Here is a 25821-nt window from a genome sequence, read left to right as displayed (position 1 = left end):
TTCTCTTTCTCTGTCTGACTTACTTCACTTAACGTGAAGTCCATGTTGCTGCAAATGGCATTATTTCATCCTTTTTTTATGGCTGAGTAATATTGGATGAGTAAAATTGGACTTGATTTATGTCAAAATGTGGCATTATTAATTCAACTAAAGGAGTATCTGTGAAATTCAGGGGAGAAAGGAAGGGGCAGACCTCTAAGCTGGATGTGGACAGACCCAAGGACATTCGAAAACAATGCAGAATTTGTGAAGACAGACATTTGCAAATAACATGGTCTGTTTGTAGAAGTAAGCTGTTCAAAATTGCTACAGGGTAAACTGAGAGTAGGGTAGCATGGATGTGTTTCACAGAGGACATCTGGCAGGATAAAGAATTTAGACATTCTCCCAAGAGGGAAGGAAATGCTTAGCACACAATCAAGATTGTGACATCACGGGTCTGGTGCGGGCTTTGCGGAGGAGTCTGCCACTCAGAGAGAGATGTGACTTCTCAGTTACAGTAGATGTTCAAGGCTACCCCGTGGATGAGACAGTTAACACTTGTTTCTCTTCTTTGCCACGTGGGAAGCACACCAGTGGAATGGCCTCGGGACAGAACCACGCCACAGTGCCCAGATTCATCCTGCTGGGGCTCACAGACCAGGCAGACCAAAAACAGCTCCTCTCTGCCACCTTCCTGCTGATCTACTTGGTGACTCTTGTGGGCAACCTGGGCCTCATAGATGTCATCCGAGCCAGCAACACCCTGCACACCCCCATGTACCGCCTCCTGAACGTGCTTCCTTTCTTGACATCTGCAATTCCTCCTTGCCTGAGCGTGCTTCCTTCCTTGACAACTGCAATTCCTCCTTGTTCACCCCCAGGCTGCTGATCAGCTTCCTCACTGCTGACCAGTCCATCTCCTTCGAGGGCCGCGTGGTCCAGATGGCCCTCATGACCCTCCATGGCTCCGGGAATCGTGTGCTCTTGTCCATCATGGCCTGTGACCGATTTGTGGCCATCTGCCACCCTCCCCTCTACCACAGCATCATGTCCAAGCGTTTGTGTGTCCAGCTGGTGGTGGTCACCTATGCTTGGGGATGTTTTTTGCAGCAGTGCAGATAGGCAATGTCTTCAGCTGGCCCTCCTGTTGTCCAAACGTCATTGACCATTACCTCTGTGACATCCCCGCCGTGCTCCAACTGGCCTGCTCAGACACCACTGTGGCCAATGTCATCTTGCTCATCTTTTCCACCTTGGTCACTGTCCCCACAATCTCTGTCCCCTCTAGTCATCTTGGCCTCTTATGCCTACATCCTGGTCACAACCTGTGGGATAAGGTCCCTGGAGGCCCAGTGCAAGGCCTTCTCTACCTGCACCTCCACCTCACTGCCCTCTGCCTTTTCTACGGGTCTGTGTTCCTTGTGTATGTCCAATGCAACCCAGAAAGTGTTTCAGCCTATAACAAGGTCCTCTCTGTGTTCTACACCATCGTGATCCCCATCCTACAGCCTAAGGAATAAAGATGTCAAGGCTGCTGTACTGCTTAGGGTTCTTAACCTAATCACACAGCTGAGCCTCTGCCACTGGGTGATCTGTGTAGCATGCCCCCATAAGGAGCATCATCTCTGTGTGTTCACGGCTGTGGCTGGCATTACTGCCCTCAGCTTTCAGCACCACTCAGCTGCTGGACAGAGCCACCTGTTCTAGCCACCACACCACCCTCTACAGCATCCAACCACATGTCATCTCCTGCTGATCCTAGACCTTTCATCATTTCCTTGAGGCTCAGGTCCTAAGCAGGAGCATTCAGCTGTCTAGCAGCATAGCTATTCTACATCTCTTTTTTTAAGGCTTTTAAAACAACATTTGTTTCTTAAAAGTTAACATGTGCATAATAGGAAAGCAAAAAGCACAAGAAGCAAAAAACAAAGTCATTCGTAATCACAAGCGGTTCACCATCTGACATGTCCTTCTAGGCGTCATTTGTGCATTTTCACAACTAAGCATCCGTATTCATGTTATTAAGACCATGCGGTTATGTATCATGCTGTTTTACACATCACGAATATTAACCATTTCAAAGTCCCAAAGCTCTAAGTATTCTGACAACCAAGAACTCAACCTGGAAGGGAAAATAATACAACCCTGCCTTTCTTGGCCTATTCTGTATCTCTTGATGTATTAACTACATTCAGCATAGATAGCACACATATGCTCATCTCCTACCTCCGTCCTTCTATCTTACAGGGCCCCGGGAGGGGAAGGGGGAGCTAGACTCTATCTGCTTCCTGTTTTGAGAGTTCTCAAATACAGAAAGGGTCATAGAATGGCAAACAGTGCAAACGACATATTTCAACCAGAGCGACCGTCCCCGTAAGGCTCTACAAGGCACGTCGCCCTTCTGAATAAACACGACTGAAGCAACAATCCACGTGGAGTTCGACTATAGAAGGAAGAGAGTAGTCACCCGACCGTGCAGCCGAGAATGGAGGCCCCAGCACAGGAATCTCTGGTTAGCCTTGGACTAAAACCTGCCCTAAAGCAGTAATGAGCTATCGTTTCTATGTAAATGACCAATTAAGCAACATTAAAGACCGAAAGACCATATAACTTTTTTCAATCAGAAACTATATGTTTTTAGACAAAACCCTTCTTTTATTTTTAGAAAAGGCAGAGGAACCTTTTAGAAAAGGTTTTAGAAAAGGCAGAGGAACCAGAGATCAAATTGCCAACATCCGCTGGATCATCGAAAAAGCAAGAGAGTTCCAGAGAAACATCTATTTCTGCTTTACTGACTATGCCAAAGCCTTTGACTGTGTGGATCGCAATAAACTGTGGAAAATTCTGAAAGAGATGGGAATACCAGACCGTCTGACCTGTCTCTTGAGAAACCTGTATGCAGGTCAGGAAGCAACAGTTCGAACTGGACATGGAACAACAGACTGGTTCCAAATAGGAAAAGGAGTACGTCAAGGCTGTATATTGTCACCCTGCTTATTAAACTTATATGCAGAGTACATCATGAGACATGCTGGGCTAGAAGAAACACAATATATGGAATTTGAAAGATGGTAACGATAACCCTATATGCGAGACAGAATAAGAGACACAGATGCATAGAACAATTTTATGGACTCTGAGGGAGAAGGTGAGGGTGGGACGTTCTGGGAGAATAGCATTGAAACATGTATATTATCATATGTGAAAGAGAACACCATTCCATGTTCGATGCATGAGACAACGGCTCAGGGCCGGGGCAATGGGATGACCCAGAGGGATGGGATGGGGAGGGAGGTGGGTGGGGGGTCCAGGAAGGGGAACACATGTAAACCCATGGCTGATTCATGTCAATGTATGGCAAAAACTATTACAATATTGTAAAGTAATTAGCCCCCAACTAAAATAAATAAATTTATAAAAAAAAAAAAAAGAAGAAGAAACACAAGCTGGAATCAAGATTGCCAGGAGAAATATCAATAACCTCAGATATGCGGATGACACCACCCTTATGGCAGAAAGGGAAGAAGAACTAAAGAACCTCTTGATGAAGGTGAAAGAAGAGAGTGAAAAAGTTGGCTTAAAGCTCAACGTTCAGAAAACTAAGATCATGGCATCTGGTCCCATCACTTCATGGGAAATAGATGGGGAAACAGTGGAAACAGTGTCAGACTTTATTTTTTGGGGCTCCAAAATCACTGCTGATGGTGACTGCAGCCATGAAATTAAAAGACGCTTACTCCTTGGAAGGAAGGTTATGGCCAACCTAGATAGCGTATTTAAAAGCAGAGACATTACTTTGCCAACAAAAGTCCATCTAGTCAAGGCTATGGTTTTCCAGTGGTCATGTATGGTTGTGAGAGTTGGACAGTGAAGAAAGCTGAGCGCCGCAGAATTGATGCTTTTGAACTGTGGTGTTGGAGAAGACTCTTGAGAGTCCCTTGGACTGCAAGGAGATCCAATCAATCCATCCTAAAAGAGATCAATCCTGGGTGTTCATTGGTAGGTCTGATGTTGAAGCTGAAACTCCAATACTTTGGCCACCTCATGTGAAGGGTTGACTCATTGGAAAAGACCCTAATGCTGGGTAGGATTGGGGGCGGGAGGAGAAGGGGATGACAGAGGATGAGATGGTTGGATGGCATCACTGACTCGATGGACATGGGTTTGGGTAGACTCCGGGAGTTGGTGATGGACAGAGAGTCCTGGCGTGCTGCAATTCATGGGGTCGCAAAGAGTCAGACATGACTGAGTGACTGAACTGAACTTCTTTTATTGAAACAGACATCAGTCTTACTGATTTAAGAGAAAGAAAAGGAGTTGCACTTTATTGTGAAACCCAGATTCAACTGAGGCTCCGTATCTTTGGAGGATTCAAATAAAATCAGCTTGAACCCCGGTCCACTGTGGGAGTGCCCCACATTCCTGCGAACATTCCTGGGGAGTTGGAAGTGGCAGGAGAAGGGCTATAAACGTGTTTTGGGCTTTGCCTGCTCACCTCTCAGTCCGAGTTCCTTAATCCACTGAATTACTTCAGTTTATGACTCATTCAGGGACAGGAAGAAAAGCATGGGATCAGGAATGTGGATGATATAAATGAGGAAATGGGAAAAAACAAACTGACCATTTTAGGTTCTAATAGGGAGGGGAAAGGGCAAATTTAGGCGGGTTGCATTGAGGGCCACAGAGCTGGGCTTGAGCCCTGTGAAGAAGCCGAAGAGACCGCACCTCTACCAGACAAAACGTCCACCTGTAAATTCCCAGATGCCAAAGTGAAGTGTTTTCCTAAAAAACTAGTTAATCCACGGGTGAACCTACTGATCAATGTCTAGTAATCATGTTGTAATCATCTCCCGACTTTATGAGATCATTTTTCTTAACATACTGTATAGGCTTCTCCAGAGAAGCAGAACCAACAGGATATATACAGAGAGATAAAAGTGGAGATTTATTATAAGAGTTGGCTCATGCAAGTATGAAAGCTGAGATCCACAATCTGCCATCTGCAAGCTGGAGAAGTAGGAGAAGGCAGTGCTGTAATTCAGTCTGAATCCAAAAGCCTAAAACCCAGGGGGCCACCGCTGAAAGTTGGGGTGGGAATCGGAAGGCTCGGGAGCCAGGAAGAGCACTGTCTGAGAGCAGAACTCCCAGCTTCAACCAGAACAGCCAAGTCGCCCCTTCTTGACCCTTTTGGTCTAGTCAGGCCCTCAAATGACTGGCTGATGCCCACCCACACTGGTGAGGGTCATCTTCTTTACTCGGTCCCCAATTATAATGCTGATCTCTTCCAGAAACCCTTCACAGATGCCCAGAAACGTTTTATGAGCTCTCGAGGCGTCCTTTCGCTCGGCCAAACTGACGCATAACATTAACCATCACATAACCTAAAAATAGAGCATGCTCCAGCCAGTCTCCTACCGTCTCCGACTCAGGAGGTTAGGGACTGCAATCGTTTCATGAAAATAAGCCATTTGCTTAACGAGAAAGTTTTCTTTGAATACTGATTTCCCTTTGAGCCCAGGAGGCACAGGGGACCAGGGAAGCGAGAGAGGGGTCCCAACCCCTCCTCATCGCCCTGTAATCACAGACTCTGCCTCCTAACTTCACCAGTTGCTAAACGAAGGTTGCCTCAAAGCCCTAGGCAACCAGGTCACAGGCTAAGTAGACAGGTTCCCCAGAAACTTGGTGAGAATCTGAAGAAGCATGGGGGGAAGACAAGGCAGAGGGCTGAGTGCAGGAGCAGCTGACAACACGGCAACGTCTGCCCAGGGAAACGAGGCAGCCAGCTCCTACAGCCCCACACGCTGCCCTCTCCAGACGCAGCCCAGCTCGCTCCTCCTCTGCCTTCACCTAAGACCATCTGGACAGAAGACAGCAAGAGTCTGCTGGAAGCCTGGAAAGTCAAAGTGTTACCTCTCTCAAGAGCATTTGAATTAAATTTTTCTTTACACGTCTTCAGAGCACCCAGAGCCCACCGAGTGCCTGAAGATCTAGAACCTCCCACTGGGTGGATGAAACTAAAATTCGAGGCGGATCAAGCCGTAAGTGCTTTGTGGTCCTGACCAGGCAGCCAAGGTGCTGGGCTGCAATGGATCCAGGTCCCTGCCAGCAGCCAGTGTTGAATGAGTGGCTACTGTTAGCGATGACTGCTTCCATCACCTGAGAAAAGTGACGGCCTCGCTGGGCCTCAGGTCTGGTCTTGCGGAACAGAGATGATCTCTAAGATCTCCTGTTTACAGATGGAAAGGGGATAAATCACCTTGAATCTCCTAGACATTCATCATGTTTTCAAGAGTCTCAAATTCATTTAAACTAACCCTAAAGGACTTCCTGGGCTTATAGGCAATTCAGGGGCAAAGAATCCGACTGCCAATGCAGGAGATACGGGTTGGGTCCCTGGATCAGGAAGATCACCTGAAGAAGGAAATGGCAACTCACTCCAGTATTCTTTTCCGGGAAATCCCAAGGACAGAAGAGCCTGGCGGGCTCCAGTCCATGGGGTCGCAAGGAGTTAGACGTGACTTAGAGACTAAACAGCAGCAGCAAAGGTCTTCGGGGAAGGGACGTTGCAGTGAGGTGCGGAGCCAGCCTGGCACCGGGCCTTCAGTGGGAAACTCCACCTCTGCAGTGGCTGCCAGCTTCACTCACTGAGTGTGATGCTCCCAAGACGTCACCCCATGGGACAACCTGGGGCAAGATGGGAGGAGCCAAAATGAGGCAAATGAGGGGTCTTCCCTTGCAGAGAGAATTCAAGACAGGCTGAGGGCCTTTCCAGCTGGAACTGGTCAGAGACAGCCAGCATCACAAGGAGAGCAGATGGTTAGATACCCTCCGGAAGATTCATGGATCCCACTAGGGAGTGGCCATCCTGCCTTCTCCACGGGATACTGCACACTGGCCACACCCCCACCAGTGTCATACACCCTGTTTCATCCCTACCCTCTCTGGAACCTCGGAGAAACTGGCCAGTCCCACGGAGCTGAGTTAGATGGGAAGCAAGCCTGACTCACTGGAGCCAACCCATTGGAAAAGAGCCCCATGATGGGAAATATCAAAGGCAAAGGAGAAGGGGGTGGCAGAGGATGAGATGGTTGGACGATATCACTGACTCAATGGACCTGAATCTGAGCAAACTCTAGGACAGGGAGCCTAGCAGGCTACAGCCCAAGGGGTCCCAAAGAGTCAGACATGACTTAGCAACTGAGCAACAACATCAACAGCCTGACTCACAGACTGATCAACCTCAGACCCCGTTCTACTCCAAGATGCACGTTAAATATGATGTCTGATCATTTGAGAGACAGGTCTCAAGGCCAGCCCTCCGGAATCAGTATCACCCGGAAAGCCCTACGCCCCATAAACGCTGCATTCGAAGCAGGCCCTCACAGCTGAACAGTGCGGCTTCTCTTGGCTGTTACTGTTGCGTCCAGCAGACAGTGCGCTGTTCTACTCGCACGCGCTTCAGAGCTCAAAACTGCCACTCTTTGTAAAAAATGGCCCAATCATGGAATTTACAAAGCTATCAGTAAAACAAATGATGTGAGCGAGACTGGCAGGCTCTTAAATCGTGCTCAAGGAAGATCAGAGACAGACTTGAGGACCGGCAGGCAGGATAGGATCCTTCAAATTTCTTATCAGTTCCCCTCTGACATCTCTATCTTCATGCCTCTGTTCCCTTTCTGACTGCCAGCACGGGAGCTGGGCTCAGACGTTCACCCCGAATGTGGGAGGCTGCCCTGGCCGTTTCGTCCCCGGGTCCCCACAGCGGGATTCCCCGGGGAAGCCAGAGCATTCACTCAGTGTGACCGCCACAGCCCAGGGCTAAACCCAAGTCAACATGAGCTCAGTGTTCTGCACCTGCCCGAGGTCGGTGGCTCCAGCTCATTAACCGCCCATCTGCCGTGGGGCTGACAGCCGCTCACAGATGCGACCAGGGCCAAAGCACCCCCTCCAGAATGCAGTCGAGCTGGTCCACATTCTTCCTCAAGCTCCAGAGGCGCTTGCATTTCAAGGAGCCTGGAGCTTCCTTCCTCTTATCCGAGGCTCAGGTTAGAGGGATCCTGCTAGTATTTTTCCTCAAAGGTCCAATTTCTCAGCCTTCACTTCTGCAACCCAATATTTGCTTCACGGTAAATTCTGCAATTTTTCCTTTGTGTTTCTCCTGGGGACCCATCCTCTGCGCAACGTGAAGCTCAGAACACAAGGTTGGGAAAGTAACAAAGCTGTGCAAATATTCCCTGATGTGGGGGGATTTTCCAACGTACTTGCATCGTACATGTGTGTTGTGTGCGGCAAATCTGAGGAAAGAACCAGGTCCACTGGCCACTCCACCAGTACAAGGACAGTATCAGAAACAGTGCTGGAGGGACTTCCCTGGTGGTCCAGGGGTTAAAAATCCGCCTTCCCATCCAGGGGACACAGGGTCAATCCCTGGTTGGGGGACTAAGATCCCACACGCCACAGGCAACTAAGCCAAGACCATCCAACTAGAGCGCCCACGCGCTGTAGTGATGACCCCGTGCAGCCAAAATGAAAAATTAAATGAAAAACAAAAACCGTGCTTAACTTGGGTGCGATCCTCCAAGAGACCGCAAGGGGTGGGAGCAGGGGCCCCTTTGCCCTTGGATCGCTGACCCCGTAGGACTGAAACATTACGCAGAGCTTCACTTAAAATCCTGCCTTAGTTATAGCTGACATTTATCAAATACCTTCTGTCTATGAGGCCCTTTGTTTCCATCTCCTTCTACAATTCTACCAACAACCTTCATGAGGCACAAACTACAAATAGCCCCATTCTTAAGATAAGAAAACTGAGTCACGGAAGGGTGAAATAATGTGCCTGAGGTCACATACTGAAAAGCGGCAGAATCAAGATTGAAACAGACCCGGGAATGTCCAACCACTATATGGTCTGCACTATCTGGGAAGTATTTTATGGACACATAAAGTGAAGAGTCTCCAAGGATGGAAACTGTTAGCTCCTTCCTTCTCTGAAAGTCCAGGCCCTCCTCCCATCAAGCCTGGGTTCAGGGGAGGTCTGTGTCCCATGGAATCTGCCCTAGTCTTGTGACTAGGCCTGCCAGATTTAGCAGATAAAAATACAGATGCTCACTTAAAATTGAATTTCAGATAAACAATGAATAATTTTTCAGATTAAGTATGTCTCAGTATTGCATGGGACACAAGCCAAAACTGATTGTTTGTCTGAAATTAAAGTTTAGCTGGGCACCAGGTGTGGATTGTTTTATTTTTTGGTGGCACCGTGAGGCAGGCAGGATCTTAGTTCCCTGACCAAGGATCGAACCCACGCTGCCTGCCTTGGAAGCACAGAGTCTTAGCCTCTGGACCCCCAGGGAAGGCCCAGCAGCATCTGTTTTACCAGACGGCTCCCCATGCGGCTTGCCTTGACCAACAGCAAACAGCAGAGGGGACCACGGGCCAGTCCAAGCCCAGCCCTGAGGAGGGCTGCTGGTCTCCACTTCCTCCGTCTCCGAGGCCCACCTGCAGCCACCGTGCTGTGGGCCAGCCCGGCCAGCCACGGGGAAGGGCCACGTGGGAAAGCTCTGAGCCCCAGACACTGGGTAAGGCCGGGGCCTGGCGGGACAGCGCAGCTGCGGGAGTGACCGCTGTCTGTACCAGGAGAAGGGGGAGAGCGATGAGCCCCAAGCTCCTCACCCCCAGAACTGTGAGAGAGAGCAAATCATCATATTTTTAAGATACTACATGTTAAGGAGTTTCTTATCAAGAGAAAACCAAAATAACCCACAAAGTATCATCCTTGAATTATTCTGCCTCGAGTCCCCAGACCTCATGGGGTCCTTTGCGGCGGCTCCATCAAGCTTGGTCCCTACGAGCCTGTGCAGTCTGATCTAGTCTCACTCTTGACTGTTCTTAGGGAGGCAGTGTCTTCTTGAGGTTCAGAGGATGGACTCTGAAGACAGCCGGACCCAGGACCGGATCCCAGCTCCATGACACGAAGCTCTATGACCTTGGTCTCTTGGGCTGAAAAATGAGTCTGTCAATATTAACTACCTCATGAGGTGGTTTGTGAGGATGAAAGGAGATTTGATGTCTATAAAGAGCTCAGAGCAGCGCCAGGCCCTTAATTAGCGTTCGGCACATATTAGCTGTTGTTATTAGTCATCCTCACACGGAGCAATTTCTCTAACCTGTGTTATTTTATAATTTTACCTTCCTTATTGTTTCTATCCAGGGGAGAAAGTTCAATGAAGTCACAAATCACATTAAAACAAGAGTGGCAGGGACCACTAGCAAAGAACCACAGCTCTCCACGAGAAGAGACTCCCAGCCTGGGAAACACTGACGCGTCCAGCCCTTCTAAGCGCCTCACTCTACCACGCCAGCCCGTTTCCTTTTCCCGGGCCCAGCTGTCCCTGAGACATCACAGGCGACCTAGACCTACTGGGTAATGAATCGACCTCCTCAGCCAGCCAGTCACTCTCCCAAATTGCTGTCTTTCTCTTTCCCTGTGAACCAGACACGCTGAGACAGAAAACTGTAGATCTGGGAGAGCATAAGATGAAACAGAAGATACAAGGGTTATGGAATCAACACAGGACTGGTGTCCGAGTCTGGTTTTGCCACATATAATCTAGCAGAATCTGTAAACAAGACAATTGTGTAAAGATTAAATACATGGCAAAAAGCTTTGCAGATAGCGTGGTTTGTAGTAGATGATCCCTGGATACCAGTTTCCCCACTTCTTTTGGATTATTCACTCTGGGCATTAAAAGGGCATGGGCTGCTGGTACCAAGATGCGGTCGTGCAAGATGACCTCTTGCTTTCGTCCTCCTGTGGGCCCAGCATTGTTGATCGTGCGTCTGTGGCCCCTGGCTCTCTGCCCAACCTCCAGCTCACCTGCGCTGAGGCCATCCTCTTCCTTTGCCCTGCTCATTGTCACCGTCATCCCAGTCACATCCAGAAGGACGCATTCCCTGAAAGCCCAGAGCAAAGGTCCCCGATCTGTGCCTCGCATCTCCCTCTTCAACAGCACCATCATGTTCATATCTGCTCAGCCCAGCTCTCAGTCTCAAGACATTGGGTTAAACCCTCCAGCAGGACAGAGCCAGCACAAGTACCCAGAGCCTGGAGAGCAGGGGAACTCTAAACCAAGGATAAGCCAAGGGCCAAATACTAGGAGAAGAAGGGTAAGATCTTCCAAAACCCAGGTCAAGTGAAGAAAGGCAGCATCATGAGTGAAACCGGGGTCAGACATGAACTTAGACCAACAGGTAGTGCCCTTGGGGGCAAGACATACATCAGATGTCTTGTCCTCAAGGCCACAGGAAGTCAAAGCTAGCTTGTGAGGAGTCAGACTCAGAGTAAAGTGGTATTTCAGATCCCTCCAGACTCCTGCTTATGTACAAAATGTGTTTGGAGTTAAGCTTCTTTGAGGGCTTCCCAAGTGATAAAGAACTCACTTGCCAATGCAGGAGACACAAGAGATGCAGGTCTGACCCCTGGGTCAGGAAGATCCTCTGGAGGAGGGATGGCAACCCACTCCAGTGTTCTTGCCTGGAGAACCCTACGGACGGAGGAGCCTGGTGGGCGACAGTCCTTGGGGTCATAAAGAGTCGGACACGACTGAAGAACTTAGCTCTCACGCATGCGAGCTTCTTTGAAAGACCTGGCCTGTCATATTCTGGCACCTGACCTTCACCCATCCTTCACATCTCTCCTGCCCCGATTAAAGGCAGGGGCCAAAGACAACACTTCAGAGGCTGCGGTGACGTGCACTCTGTTTCAACACCCGTTTCCTCCCCAGCCCGTTTGTTCACGAGCTCTGCGCTCCCAGGACAGCAGACAGACGTGAGCACATTTGTCCCTGGGACAGAGCCAAGTGATTCCTACCGAGTTACATTCCTACACACTCCGCTCACCATTGTTATCTGGCTGTGTCTCTGGCTTCCCCAAATAAACCGCAGGCTCTCTGAAGCAGGAACCAAAGCTCATTTCATCTCATGCTCCACTGAACCTGGCGCGGTGCGAGATACTTACTCGGGGTATATTAAGGTTTATGGATTTATATATATTTCACCTCTTCCTCCTTGGATCTGCAACTTGTAGACAGCAGAAGATAAAGAGAAGACCAGTTGTCGCTACTCTGTAAGGCTCAGGACATCCATGAAACACTCCTGCTGCCTGAAGAAGGCATTTGCCCAATAATGGTAATTAATAGCTAATATGTATTGAACAGATATTATGTGCCAGGTATTCTGGGAGGCACCTGGAACACGCTATTTCATTTAAACCTCAGAACAATTCCAAGAGCAGGCGAGACCTACCTCACATGGGAGCGGACTGAGTCCAGGAAACCTAAGGTCGAAGGTCGCTCACAGGGGCAGAGCCAGGGCCAGCTGAGCCCGGAGTCTGTGCTCCACTCTAAGGCCTAAAGCTCCTTGGGTTTTTGCAGAAAATTATACAAATTTACATTTCTACTGCTTCCAAAAGAGTATCCAAAGAGCTTCTCGCATATTTCCCTCAGGACCCAGTTTTTCTAATAATCCCATAGAGTCCTGACTCCTACCAGGAGTTTTCAGTTCCTACAGCCCACCTGAAGGGCCACTTGGAAGAGGAAGAACAAATGGGAAAGAAGGGGCGGGAAGAACGAGGCAAGGGAGGCCCTTGGTGCCACCGCTTTGACCCCATTCCTTTTGCCACGAAAGAAAGCTCGTCTCCTAGGTCATTTACCGCTCCATCATCCCCTTTCTGTGTTTCATCTTAATGTTAGCATAGAGTTTCTTTGTGAGTCACAGCAAACAATGCAGCCACTTTTTCTTCCAAGGCAAGTCCAGGCTGGTTTCAAGAGTGGACAAGTAGTGATTCATTGATGGGATGAAAACCAGGGGCTTGGAAGCTTATACAACTCAATATCAGAAAAACAAACAGCCCAATCAAAAAGTGGGCAGAAGACCTAAACGGACATTTCTCCAAAGAAGACAAACAGATGGCTAATAAACACATGAAAAGATGCTCAGTATTAGTAATTATTAGAGAAATGTAAATTGAAACCATAATGGAAATCACCTCACACCGTCAGAGTGAAAGTGAAAGTCACTCAGTCATGTCTGACTCTTTGAGACCCCATGGACTGTCCATGCAATTTTCCAGGCCAGAATACTGGAGTGGGTAGCCTTTCCCTTCTCCAGGGGAACTTCCCAACCCAGGGATTGGACCCAGGTCTCCCACATTGCAGACAGATTCTTTACCAACTGAGTCACAAGGGAAGTCTTTATGTGAAAGGAGGAATTAAAGAATATGATCCATGTAAGGTTGCTTCCACTTCTGACATTTACATGAAATCTGAACCCTGTTGGCAGGAGCAATGAGCCTATATACTCATAAAACTGATGGAGCAAACTCCCTTATGTGTAATGTGACTCTGCTTGTCTTTCCAGTTATCAGGAGGCCAAAACAGGACCAAAAGGGCCCCAAGTAACCCTGGGTAAAGAGCAGATTGTCAGTTGATAATCCTTTGAAAGACCACCAGAAAACCTGCTCCTCAACCAAAGCTAAGTGTATTAAACCCGCTGGAGTAAGAGAGTCTTAGTAGTTCTCAGTGTTGTCCTTCAGTCACTAAGCTGCGTCCAGCTCTTTGTGACCCATGGACTACAGTACGCCAGGCTCCCCTGTCCTTCACCATCTCCTGGAGTTTGCTCAGATACACATCCATTGAGTCAGTGATGCTGTTTAATCATCTCATCCTCTGTTGTCCCCTTCTCCTCCTGCCTTCAATCTTTCCCAGCATCAGGGTCTTTTCAAATGAGTCAGCTCTTCACATCAGGTGGCCAAAGTATTGGAGTTTCACCATCAGTCCTTCCAATGAATATTCAGTTTTGATTTTCTTTAGGTTTGATTGGTTTGATCTCTTTGCAGTGCAAGGGACTCTCAAGAGTCTTCTCCATCACCATAATTCAGAAGCATCAATTCTTTGACACTCAGCCTTCTTTATGGTCCAACTCTCACATCCATACATGACTAGTGGAAAAACCGTAACTTTGACTCTACAGACCTTTGTCAGTAAAGTGACGTCTCTGTTCTTTAAAATGCTGTCTAGGTTTGTCATAATTTTCCTTCCAAGGAGCAAGCGTCTTCTAATTTCATGGCTACAGTGATTCTGAAGCCCAAGGAAAGAAATCTGTCACTCCTTCCACTTTTTTCCCTTCTATTTGCCATGAAGTGATGGAACCAGATGCCATGATCTTAGTTTTTTGAATGTTGAGTTTTAAGCCAGTTTTTTTCACTCTCATCTTTCACCCTCATCAAGAGGCTCTTTAGTTCCTCTTCACTTTCTTTCCTTCTTTCTTTTCACCATTAGTAGTTCTCAAAAGGAGGAAAAGGGGGTGACAGAGGATGAGATGGTCGGATGGCATCACCAACTCAAGGGACACAAATCTGAGCAAACTCCAGGAGATGGTGAGTGACAGGGAATCCTGGCGTGCTGCAGCGCATTGGGTCACAAAGAGTCGGATATGACTTAGCAACTGAACAACAACATTTAACGAATTTGGAGGTCAGGCTTCAAGTGGTTTAAGGTGGATTTTCCAAATCAGGGAGCAGATCAGAACTGGAAAAAGTTTGTGACATTGTAGTTTAGGATTGACCGATACAAGGGAGGAAGGACCTGAAAACAAATCTTAATAAGTAAACTGCTGTTTGTTGAGAAAATTGTTTATCCAAGAGGGTGATCTATTGTCTTAACAAGAAAGATGTTTGCCTAGAGATGCAAACTATTTGTTCAGAAATATTGGCCAGCAGGAATTTCATAAAGCACACAGTGAAGTTATTTATTGGTTTATAATCATCTCTTCTGGGGTCCGAATTTCCAAGAACAATGAGCTAAGTTATGTTGCCATTGGAAGACTCAGACCTCAGTCGCCATAGTTAGACTATGTGAGTATAGTTGATCTCCAAGCTCAAGTTTCATTTATTTTTTTAAAGCTACCATGAGATGCTATTCTGTTCCCATGGAAACAGAACTTCACCTCCCTTCCTCCCACTGGTTACATGAAGCCTGTGTTATAATGCTCCCATCTCAGCCCACAAAGTCAGCAGAGATAGATAATAAAGAAACAGTTTCAGCTGTGGAAGAGCTCATATCACTTGTCAATCAGGCTTGAAAGAATGGGGTTGTACAGAACCTGCTACTAACAACTACAGCCTTCTCATATTTTAAAAAAATGTATTGACACAAATAAGTCACGGGGATGTACTGGACAGCATGGTGACTATAGTTAATAATATTGTATATCTGAAAGTTGCTAAGAATAGATCTTAAAATTTCTCATCACAAGAAAAAAAATTGTAACTATGCATGGTGACAGATGTTAACTGGACTTACTGTGGTGATCATTTCTCAGCATATGTAAATATCAAATCATTATATTGTATAGCTAAAACTAACATAATGTTATATGTCAATTATATCGCAATAAACAAGTGTTTTTAGGGGGCTTCCCTGGAGGCTCAGTGGTATATAATCCACCTGCCAACACAGGAGACATGGGTTCGATCTCTGGTCCGGGAAGATCCCACGCGCCACAGAGCAGCTAAGCCAGAGCACCACAACTCTTGAGCTCCAGAGCCGCGTGGCAACTACTGAAGCCTGACGGCCCTGGAGACCGTGCTCCACAGCAAGGGAAGTCCCGCAGTGAGACGCCCTCAAACCACAGCTAGAGAGTAGCCCACGCAGCAGCGAAGACCCAGCACAGCCAAAAACTAAGACAAATAAAATTACTCAGAAATTTAATGCAAGTGTAGGAACCAATTAAATTGAAAACAAAACCAAAAAGAAAAAGTTGTTTTTAAATAGAAGCCAAAACAGTTTTTAAAAATTGCCTTAGGTCAATCGACAAGATGCAGGCTCAGTAAGTGTGAATGAAAGGCTTCTCAGAGGAGACAGGGAGGAGAAGCCTGAGAAGCAAGGACCATCTGAGACAGGATAGAGGAGATAGAAGCAGGGTCACGGCCAAGCGAAGGCTATGACCGTATGAACAGGAGGCTGCCATAGTAACAGGAAGTGAACGTGAAAGTCGCTCGGTCGTGTCCAACTCTTTGCTACCCCATGGACTACAGTCCATGAAATTCGCCAGGCCAGAATACTGGAGTGGGTAGCCTTTCCCTTCTCCAGGGGATCTTCCCAACCCAGGGACTGAACCCAGGTCTCCCGCATTGCAGGTGGATTCTTTACCGTATTAACAAACGCCCAAATCTCGTTGGCTTACAACAGCAGAAAGTGTATTTCTCACTCTTGTTCACGTCTATCATGAGTCAGTAGTGAGTCTGCTACTTTTCATTCCGAGACTTGGGCTGATGTAAGGGAAATCCCTGTGTCTTGGGCATGGCTGGTGTCATAGCAGAGGGAAAGAGGGGCGTGGAGGACACGGGGTGGCTTCAGAGGCATCTGTGCCCAGACAGGGCACAGATCACCCCATTCACACTCCCAGGACCAAACCCAGTGATGTGCCTAAGCTTAACTGAAACTGGGGAAGAGAATGGATATGAATTCTCTCCTTTTTTTGGACTATAGTCAATTAACAATGTTGTGATAGCTTTGAGTGGAGAGCAGTGGGACTCAGCCATACATATACATGGATGAGAATAGATTAAAAATTTTATCCAGGGACTTCTCTGGTGGTCCAGCGGTTAGGAATCCACCTGCCAATGCTGAAGACATGGGTTCAATCCTCGGTCTGGGAGGATCACACGTGCCTCGGGGCAGGTAGGCCCCTGCACCACAAACACTAAGCCCACACTCTAGGGCCCACGCTCCAGGGGCCACGCTCCAGGGGCCACGCTCCTGAGCTGCAACCAAGACCCAGAGCAGTCCCCTCCTCCCAAACAAGAATGTTTATCCAGGACTTCCCTGGTGGTCCAGTGGTTAAGACTCCACCATGGTCGCTGCAGCCATGAAATTAAAGACGCCTGCTCCTTAGAAGAAAAGTTATGACCAACCTGGACAGCATATTAACAAGCAGAGACATTACTTTGCTAACAAAGGTCCGTCTAGTCAAGGCTATGGTTTTTCCAGTAGTCATGTGTGGATGTGAAAGTTGGACTATAAAGAAAGCTGGGCGCGGAAGAATTGATGCTTTTGAACTGTGGTGTTGGAGAAGACTCTTGAGAGTCCCTTGGACTGCAAGGAGATCCAACCAGTCCATCCTAAAGGAGATCAATCCTGGGTGTTCATTGGAAGGACTGATGCTGAAGCTGAAACTTCAGTCCTTTGGCCACCTGATGCGAAGAGCTGACTCATTTGAAAAGACCCTGATGCTGGGAAAGATTGAGGGCAGGAGGAGAAGGGGACAACAGAGGATGAGATGGCTGGATGGCATCATCGACTCAATGGACACAAATTTGAGTAAACTCCGGGAGTTGGTGATGGACAGGGAGGCCTGGTGTGCTGCAGCCCGTGGAGTCGCAAAGAGTTGGACATGACTGAGCAACTGAACTGAACTGAACTGCAACGCAGAGGGCTCGGGTTCAATCCCCGGTCAGGGAACTAAGGTCCTACATGCCATGGGAAGAATTGTTTTCCAAGAGCTCCATGGAGGAGCCCTGATGCTCAGGCATCATAACAAAATCTAACACAATTAGGGAGACACAGCGCTCCTGGGGAGAGGACCAGCGTCACGAAGCGGCGTTCGTGGGGGGCGTTCGTGGGGACGACGCATCAGACAGCCTGTGCAGGTGCGGACGCAGCCCAAGGGGCAGAGGACTCGGCCCCGTTTCCCTCCTGCAGGTGAGGTTCAGCAGGTCCCTCCCGCATGAGTAAACTCCCTCTTACCTGCAGGAACATGGGCCATCCCGCCATTCGCCTGCTGAGACTCTCCCAGGTCAGTAGTCTAGGGACTGAATCTCTCCAATCCAAACAGGTCATTTGCCTAACGAGGCCCTTGCTGTGTGTGGAGATGTCCCCTGGGATTGTGGAAACCCAGGTCGCCAAGGTCCTCAAGGAATCAGCCAATGTCTTCCTTCCCGGCCTGTGAAAATCAGGCTCTTTACACCTTGTTCTCCCGAGACTTGGCTCTTCGGGGTCCACACCTAGGGGTGTCTGTCAGAGTTATTTATCACAGTGAAAAAGTTGCAAATGCCTTATTGTCAACCGAGGGGGACCAGTTAAGTAAATGAGGACACACATATCCAGCCACAAAAAAAATGTGGTGATTAATACAATTATGTGACTATTACTTACTGATCGGCATGGGGAAATGCCCATGGCGTGAGTGAGAAAGGAAACGACAGAATAGCTTGAATAGTATAATTCTGTTTGATTCTGTTTATGGAAAATTATGGTCGTGAGTGCATTGAGAAATTTATAGCAGGAACATTCACCAAGGCCCATTTTCGTGGCGGCAGGAGTTTAGATGAGGTTCTGCTTACTTCTTGGTTCTTTTCTGTGTTGCTTACATTTTTTTACAACTAGCATGTGTTATTTCTACAATGACATTAGAGCTGTTTTGTAGGTGGGAAGAATTATGTTTTGTTTTACTATTTTGGTGGAGAGATGTATTCTGAATATTGTTAAGCAAATAAAGCAATTATGGTATAATCCCATTATTGTATATTATTTGTTGTTGTTGTTGTTCAGTTGCTAAGTCACATCCTTCTCTTTGCTGCCCAAGGGACTGCAGCCCACCAGGCTCCGCCGTCCATGGGACTTCCCAGGCAAGAACACTGGAGTGAGTCTCCATGTCTCTCTCCAGGGGATCTTCCAGACCCAGGGAGTGAGCCCACATCTCCTGCTTGGCTGGTGGATTCTTTACCACTGAGCCAGTGGGAAGCCTGGGCTGGGAAGCTGGCTGTATATTTACGGCAAATATAATATCCATGCTTCTTTCCCAGAGATGTTCTGAAGATCAAAGGAAATGACATTTGGGGAAGCCACACCCCCACAGTCACAGAGCTCACGTGTTGACGTCATTGTTAGTTTCCGTCACTTCCTGTGAGACCTGGGGATTACGTTGACTTGTGTCCCTGTGTACATCTTTCTGAGTCTTTCTGGGTCTCAGTAACCTGAGGATAGAGGCTCACCACAGATGGACACTGTCAGTGAGGACCATCTGTCCTGGCATTTGATGGAGAATCCCTGCTCCTCGGGGGTTCCCAGACAGCCCTCCCCAAGACCTCTCCAGCATCCCTCGGGGACCACCTGCCGTTTAGGTCTGCTCCTGGGAGAACAAGTCACAGATTCCCCCGGCACATTTCTGAACTCCAGGGGTCAGGATGAAAAACAGTCAGACGAAACTTAAAGAGCCTTCCCAGCAATAAGGAATCCCAATGCTTGGCTACAGCTCCTTGAGAAGTTCTCTTGAGAAAGCTGGTCAGAGGCAATTAATGAAAAGGGGAGACGAACACTCCCAACAGGTCTGCAAAAACCAGGCTCGTGGATGGACGGTCTCTGTTCAACCACAGGTAAGTGGGCTGAGAGATGGAGTCCTAAGACCAGGGAGGGCTTGGCTTCCTTGATTCTCCCTCCCTCACGAACCTGCTCTCACTATTCCAATCTGACCACCTGCCTGAACACTTAGGTGAACGGGAAGAAATTGGAGCTCAGAGCAGTGTGCAGTAACGTTGAAATTAATTTCCTTAGGGCGGTACCCTGGGGTCTCTTGGCATTTACAGCTCACACCCTGTCCTCTTTCAGCTTCAACCACCAGCTGTACTTTGTACAGCAGAGACCTTAGAATTCACCCTGACATGCTCTCCTCCTCACATGGCGCTTCAGCCCGTCACCAAATCCTGACGCCCTGACAGCTGAGCAACTCTCAGATCCGCTTCCCTCTAAGTGTCTCTGCTACTGCCACTCTAGTTTAAGCGGTGAGTCCCCCCTAGATGACTTCAATATCCCCCCAACAAATCTCCCCCATCTACGGACCCTCCTCCAATCATGTCCCCACAACTGCATTTAGACTGACCTTATCACAAAGCAAATATGGCCCTGTCATCTCCCTGGTTAAAATTCCTTTACGGTCTGTGTTAGTCACTCAGGCGTGTCCGACTCTTTGCAACCCCATGGACTGTAGCCCGCCAGGCTCCTCTGTCCATGGAATTCTCCAGGCAAGAGTACTGGAGTGGGTTGCTGTTCCCTTCTCCATCTTTTATGGTATCCCACATCAAAAAAAAAAAAAAATTCTTGACATAATCTAGATTACTGGACAGTAACAGTGTAGGCTCTAAACCTGATCACTTGATTCAAACCTCACTTCAGCCACTTCCTAGCTGAGCCTTTGGGCAAGTCCCCTATCTTCTCTGTCCCACAGTTTCCTCATATGTAAAATAGAGATTTCAATGGCGCATCTGGTAAGGTTGTTGGGAGGATTAAATCAAACGAATGGTGTTTAGAAGGGCGCTTGACACTCAGAAAGCACTCAAGTGTTCCAAAATGCTGCCCGCCTGCCAGTCTCAGCCTGCACATCCTCCCTCTTTGCCCTCTGCCAGCACTGGCCCCTTTCCAGCTCCTCATCCTCTAGAGGTTTGCTCAGACCTCAGGGCCTTTGCATGGGCTGTGCCCACTCTCCTCCTACAAAAAACTCTTCCTGGGGAAAATCCTCCTTGGTCTTCTTGAGTCTAAGTTTCAGGCTTATAGCATTAAGTACCTCCATGTTGGAGTCACTGTTCCAGTTGCAATGTTCAACTATTTGTGTGATTATTTTATGAATGCTTGGCTCTCCCTCTAAATCCCATGAGAACGAGCACCATGTCTGTTTTCCCTTCCCGCTGGACCCTCACTTCCTACCCTGTGCACAGCACGTGCACAATGGACATATTCTGAAGGACTGAACAGGCCCATCAACTCTGAAGCCTCCGTCTCCTACAAAGAACTTCCTCCTAAGCTTCAAAGTGGTAGACGCCCCCCGCCCCCAGTCTCCTGGATCTGTGTACTGGTTTCTCTCTATCACAAATGGATCTCACCGCTACTTCCCTGGGGGTCCAGTGAGTAAGACTCCGCACTCCCGGTGCAGGGAGCCTGGCTTCGGACCCCCAGTCAGGGAAAACTAGATCGCACGTGCCACAATTAAGATCAAATAAATAAATCAAAAAATTTTTAAATGGAACTCAACACATCCCTCCTCAAGTCTGTTACTTGCTAGAGGGAATGACACCGTTGTTCACTCCATCACTCGAACTAGGACCCTGGATGTCATGCCCGCCTCTCCTTCAGCCCACATATCCAATCAGTGAGCAAGCAGGGATAAATCTGTCTCCCAGCACTTTCCCCAACCTTTCCTCTCTCTCTGGGAGCAAAGATCTCCCCTACCTTGATCTCCATTGTATCTCCAGTCCTAATAAAGGGATTAGATGATCTGTGAGTCGGTAAGACAACATCATCTCAGCTAAGGCCACTGCAACCAGTTCCCAAATGTAGCTCCCCGCCTCCCGTCTGATTTCCCCTGAATTCATTTTAACAGCTTAGTCTGACCATGCTGCCATCTTGCTTATATGCCTACAACTGCTCTCCACTTATGGGGCTCTCAAGGCCAGTCCTGCAGAAGCTGAACAGCATTTCCTCATGGTTAAAAATGACCAGCACTGGTGAGTGAATGTCTGCTTTTAAACAGAAACCTGTGTACTTGTAGTTAGTGCCTAGGCTTCCCTGGTGGCTCAGAGGGTAAAGCATCTGCCTGCAGTGCAGGAGACCCAGATTCGATCCCTGGGTTGGGAAGATCCCCTGGAGAAGGAAACGGCAACCCACTCCAGTACTCTTGCCTGGAGAATCCAATGGATGGAGGAGCCTGGTGGGCTACAGTCCATGGGGTCGCAAAGAGTCTGTCATGACTGAGCAACTTCACTTTTCACTTATCGAGCATTTAAAGTTATAACCAAAAACAGCAATTCATGTGCCCGAGGAAAGAGCAAGGGTCTCAGAGAGAGAACCAGCACCCATCCACCTGGAAGGTGTCTGTGGGAACAGGAGACCTTCAGAAACTCTCAGGGACTCTCCCGTCCTTCGATGACCTCCACGTTCACGAGCCACCCGTCTGCTGACCTTGATAAGCCTCCTCTTTCCTTCATGTCAGGACACTTCAGTCTCCTTCACACACTCTGATCACCATGGCAGCCCCTCATGAGCATCTCAGCAGAGGAACTGGAGCAGGCTCTCTCATCCGGGAGTTTACCACTGTGAATCCTGGGCCTCCGAGGTCCAACCACACCCACTGTTTCCGCCAACTCACCCCTTAACCCTACCGGTGTCCTGACCCAGACCCAGCTCATGGACTCCTTGAAGAGACAGGCCAGGCAAAGCACGTGGGCCAGCTCCCCTCTTGTTTTCTCTGAGGTCTTGAAGCGTCATAACAGCTAGCATCTCTCCTCTCTGTGCAAATTCTGAACCAGTTAAGACAGAGGAGGTAGAAGCAAGGCAGACAGAGAGGAAAATACCACCTGCAGGACTGAAAAAAACCTGGTACCGCAGAGCCTGTCAGCCTTGTGAGTGGCATTTCTTAAACATCAGACAGACAATGACCTAGTTTTCAGATCGACCTTACGGAGAAGCAGAGCAGAGTGAAACCTGTGCTTCTAGTAAGAAAGGAGAGGGCAAAGCAGAGCTGGACACGTCCAGGGCCTTTTCCCAAACTCACTGACCACAAATTCCTCCTCTAGGAGAAGAGGGGCTCAGGACTGTTACACAATGGGTCCTCACTTTAGGGAAGGACACATCATAAGCACAGATATATCCCCTTCTTTTTCTTATTGGCAAGAGACTGAGTTGCCAGTGGATGCTGGTAGCACATAGTCATGTTAGTAGCTTTGATTTAGACACCGCCTGATTTGGACTTCCCTGTAGTCCAAACGGTAAAGAATCTGCCTGTGATGCAGGAGACCAGAATTTGATCCCTGGGTTAGGAAGATCCCCTGGAGGAGGGCATGGCAGCCCATTCCAGTATTCTTGCCTGGAGAATTCCATGGACAGAGAAGCCTGTCGAGCTACAGTCCGTGGGGTCGCAGAGAGTCGGACACAGCTGAGCAACTAACACACACACAGACACCACCCATTTCTCGTTATCCTGAGATACTCTAAAGAGATGCTGTCTGATTCCTCCTCTGCTCCCAGCCTCATCCAGACCATATGGCATTACGAAATGTAACCGGACAGCCACAGGCACCAACCCACCAGAACCGACACTCCACTAATCGAACAGGCATCCAACCAGAGAGGGCAGACCCTGGCCAAGACCCCACCCCAGGGCTTCCCCTCAGAACAGTGAGCAGCCGTGATGATCTGAAAATCCAGATAGCGAGGTTCTCTAGAAGGAAGTGCTTGGGAGCGTGACTACAGCTGAGAGAGCCCCTCTGGGGAGGTTAAGGAGGCGGGCGTGAGAACGCTGACCTGTGCTCGCTGGGGACAGAATTCTGCCTTCAGAATCGTGCCCGGCCATGGACCCCAGTCTTACTGCCTTCTGTTGTTAATAGCTGATGCACTAGAGTTTGTTCTTCGGTTATGGTTTTGTCAAACGGGAATTTTCGTATTTACTGTAGCTGCCCATTAGCCCGGACAAATATTTTTCTTAGTTAGTAGTAAATAATAAAACAGACTTGGCTCTATTTCATTTCATTTTCTCCCCTTGGAGTCTCAGCTCTGTCGTAGACATAGATCAGAAAACCCGGCTCCTGACAACAGCTCAGGAGCCTCCATCAAGAGCCAGGACGGTCCCCAGATGGGAGTGTGAGTCTCCAAGGGCTGTTGGAACAAAGTCCCACAAAGCGTGCAGAGTCACGCAAGAGAAATGTGCTCCCTTGTAGTTCCAGAGGCTACACGTCCAAGATGAAGCTGCTGGCAGAACCGAGCTCCCTCGGAAGCCTCGAGGGAAGGATGCTTCCTTGTCTCTTCCAACTTCTGGGAGCTCTAGGCATTCTAGGTTTGTGGCAGTCAGTTCAGTCTCAGTCGTGTCTGACTCTTTGCGACCCCATGGACTGCAGCACACCAGGCCTCCCTGTCCATCACTGACTCCCAGGGTTTGCTCAAACTCATGTCCATTGAGTCGGTGATGCCATCCAACCATCTTTTCCTCTGTCGTCCTCCTCTCCTCCCGCCTTCAATCTTTCCCAACATCAGGGTCTTTCCCAATGAGTCAGCTCTTCACATCACCCAATCTCTTTTTTTGTGGCAGCGTTACCCCATTCTCCGCCTGTCTTCACACGGCCGCCTTCCCTGTGTCTGTGAGTCTGTTTCCAGTTCATGCAATTCACTTGCATCATATTTTAGATTCCACATGTGATGCCATATGCTATTTACTTTCTCTCCCTGACTTCTCTCACTTGATGTGATCCCCTCTAGGCCCATCCACGTTGTTGCGCTATTTCACTCTTCTTATTGCTGAGTAATACTCCATTGTGTATGTAGCACATCTTTATCTCTTCAGCTGTCAGTGGACATTTAGGTTGTTTCCATGTCTTGGCTATGGTGAATAGTTAAATGGGCACAATATCGCAATGAGAAAGCATGTGTGCGCTTTCAACCACTGTTTAGGAAACGAGCTGGCACGTGACACACAGCGGGCGTTCAGTCCACCCCGGCGTCCCCTCCCCCGCCCCGCCAGCTCCGCCCACTCGAGGGGCTTTGAGCAAGCGTCGGCTGGGACCCCGGGTCTGCCTCGAGGGTGCAAGCGGGTCTTGACTTGGCGTCTTTGCCCTGGCGGGTGCCCCGCAGCTGAGAACTGCCCCCGCGTCAGCCGGTTCGTCCTGCTGGGGCTCAGGGCGGGCGGGGCTCGGGGGCCGCCTCTCTGCCCTCTTCCTGCTCATCTACTCGCTCACCCTCCTGGGCAACCTGGGCATGATCAGCCTAATCCACGCAGAGCCACAGCTCCACACAGCCATGTACTTCCTCCTGAGCGTGCTCTCCGTCACAGACTCCTCCTTCTCCACACTGAACGCCCCCCGGCTGCTGGGCGGCTTCCTCCCCTCCAGCCAGCCCATCTCCTTCGCAGGCTGCGTGGTCCAGATGGCCCTCATGACCCTCCACGGCACCGCCGAGTGTCTGATCCTGGCCATTATGGCCTGCGACCGATCCGCCGCCATCTGCCACCCTCTCCTCTACCGCAGCCTCAGGTCCCCACGTCTGTGTGTCCAGCTGGTGGTGGCCACCTATACGGCTTCTGTTGCCAGTTCAGCTTTGCTGACCGGGAACGTCTTCATGCTGCCCTGCTGCGGCCCCAACATCATTAACCACTATTTCTGTGACATCCCCCCAGTGCTCCAGCTTGCCTGCAGAGACACGGCCCAGGCTGAGGCCGTCATCTACTGGTCTGATGCCCTGATTATCCTCTTTACCGTCACCGTTACCCTGGTCTCCTGTGCCTACATCCTGGTGACCATCTGCAGGATGCGTTCCCTAGAAGCTCAGAGCAAAGCGCTCTCTACCTGTGCCTGCTTCCTCGCCCTCATCTGCCTCTTCTACGGCACCACCAGCTTCAGGTATACCCAGCCAAGCTCTCACAGCTCCACGGAACAGAACAAGGCGGTGTCTGTCTTCTACACAGCGGTCATCCTCATGCTGAACCCTCTGATCTGCAGCCTGAGGAATAAAGATGTGAAGGCTGCTCAAAAGAAGAGATGCCTCGGCCTGCTGCCTTCCTAACCCAGGGTGGAACATTCCATCCCCGAGTTTTAACATAACATAAAGACATAACATAACATAAAGACATAACATAAAGCGAGGATAATGTTAATGCTTGAATAGAGAGAAGAATGCTCCAGCACTGTTTAAGTGACTGACACACACTAGTTCATTTAATCTTCACACAACAAGTTGAAATGAGTACTATTGTTATCCTTTAGGAATCTGAGGCACAGAGAGGTTGAGTAACTGGCCCAAGGTCACA

General features: G+C 48.9%; 1 protein-coding gene and 1 pseudogene across 1 annotated transcript; both read left to right on the top strand.

The window, feature by feature from the left end:
* Nucleotides 1–545: 545 nt before the first annotated feature.
* On the top strand, nucleotides 546–1689 carry LOC145525294 (olfactory receptor 5J3-like; annotated as a pseudogene).
* A 9066-nt stretch (nucleotides 1690–10755) lies between these two features.
* Nucleotides 10756–25577, top strand: LOC145525293 (olfactory receptor 5P56-like). Its single transcript, XM_081538088.1, is given in 5 exon segments — nucleotides 10756–11075; nucleotides 17793–17835; nucleotides 21412–21535; nucleotides 24651–24693; nucleotides 24695–25577. Coding segments are annotated over 5 exon segments (1413 nt in total).
* Nucleotides 25578–25821: the final 244 nt, after the last annotated feature.

This window comes from Giraffa tippelskirchi, chromosome 11 (assembly GCF_054371585.1).
Source record: "Giraffa tippelskirchi isolate mGirTip1 chromosome 11, T2T-mGirTip1v1.2.pri, whole genome shotgun sequence".
NCBI classification, from domain to species: Eukaryota; Metazoa; Chordata; class Mammalia; order Artiodactyla; family Giraffidae; genus Giraffa; species Giraffa tippelskirchi.
Note: the sequence above shows the minus strand (reverse complement) of the source record. Positions and strands in the feature narration are given on the sequence as shown.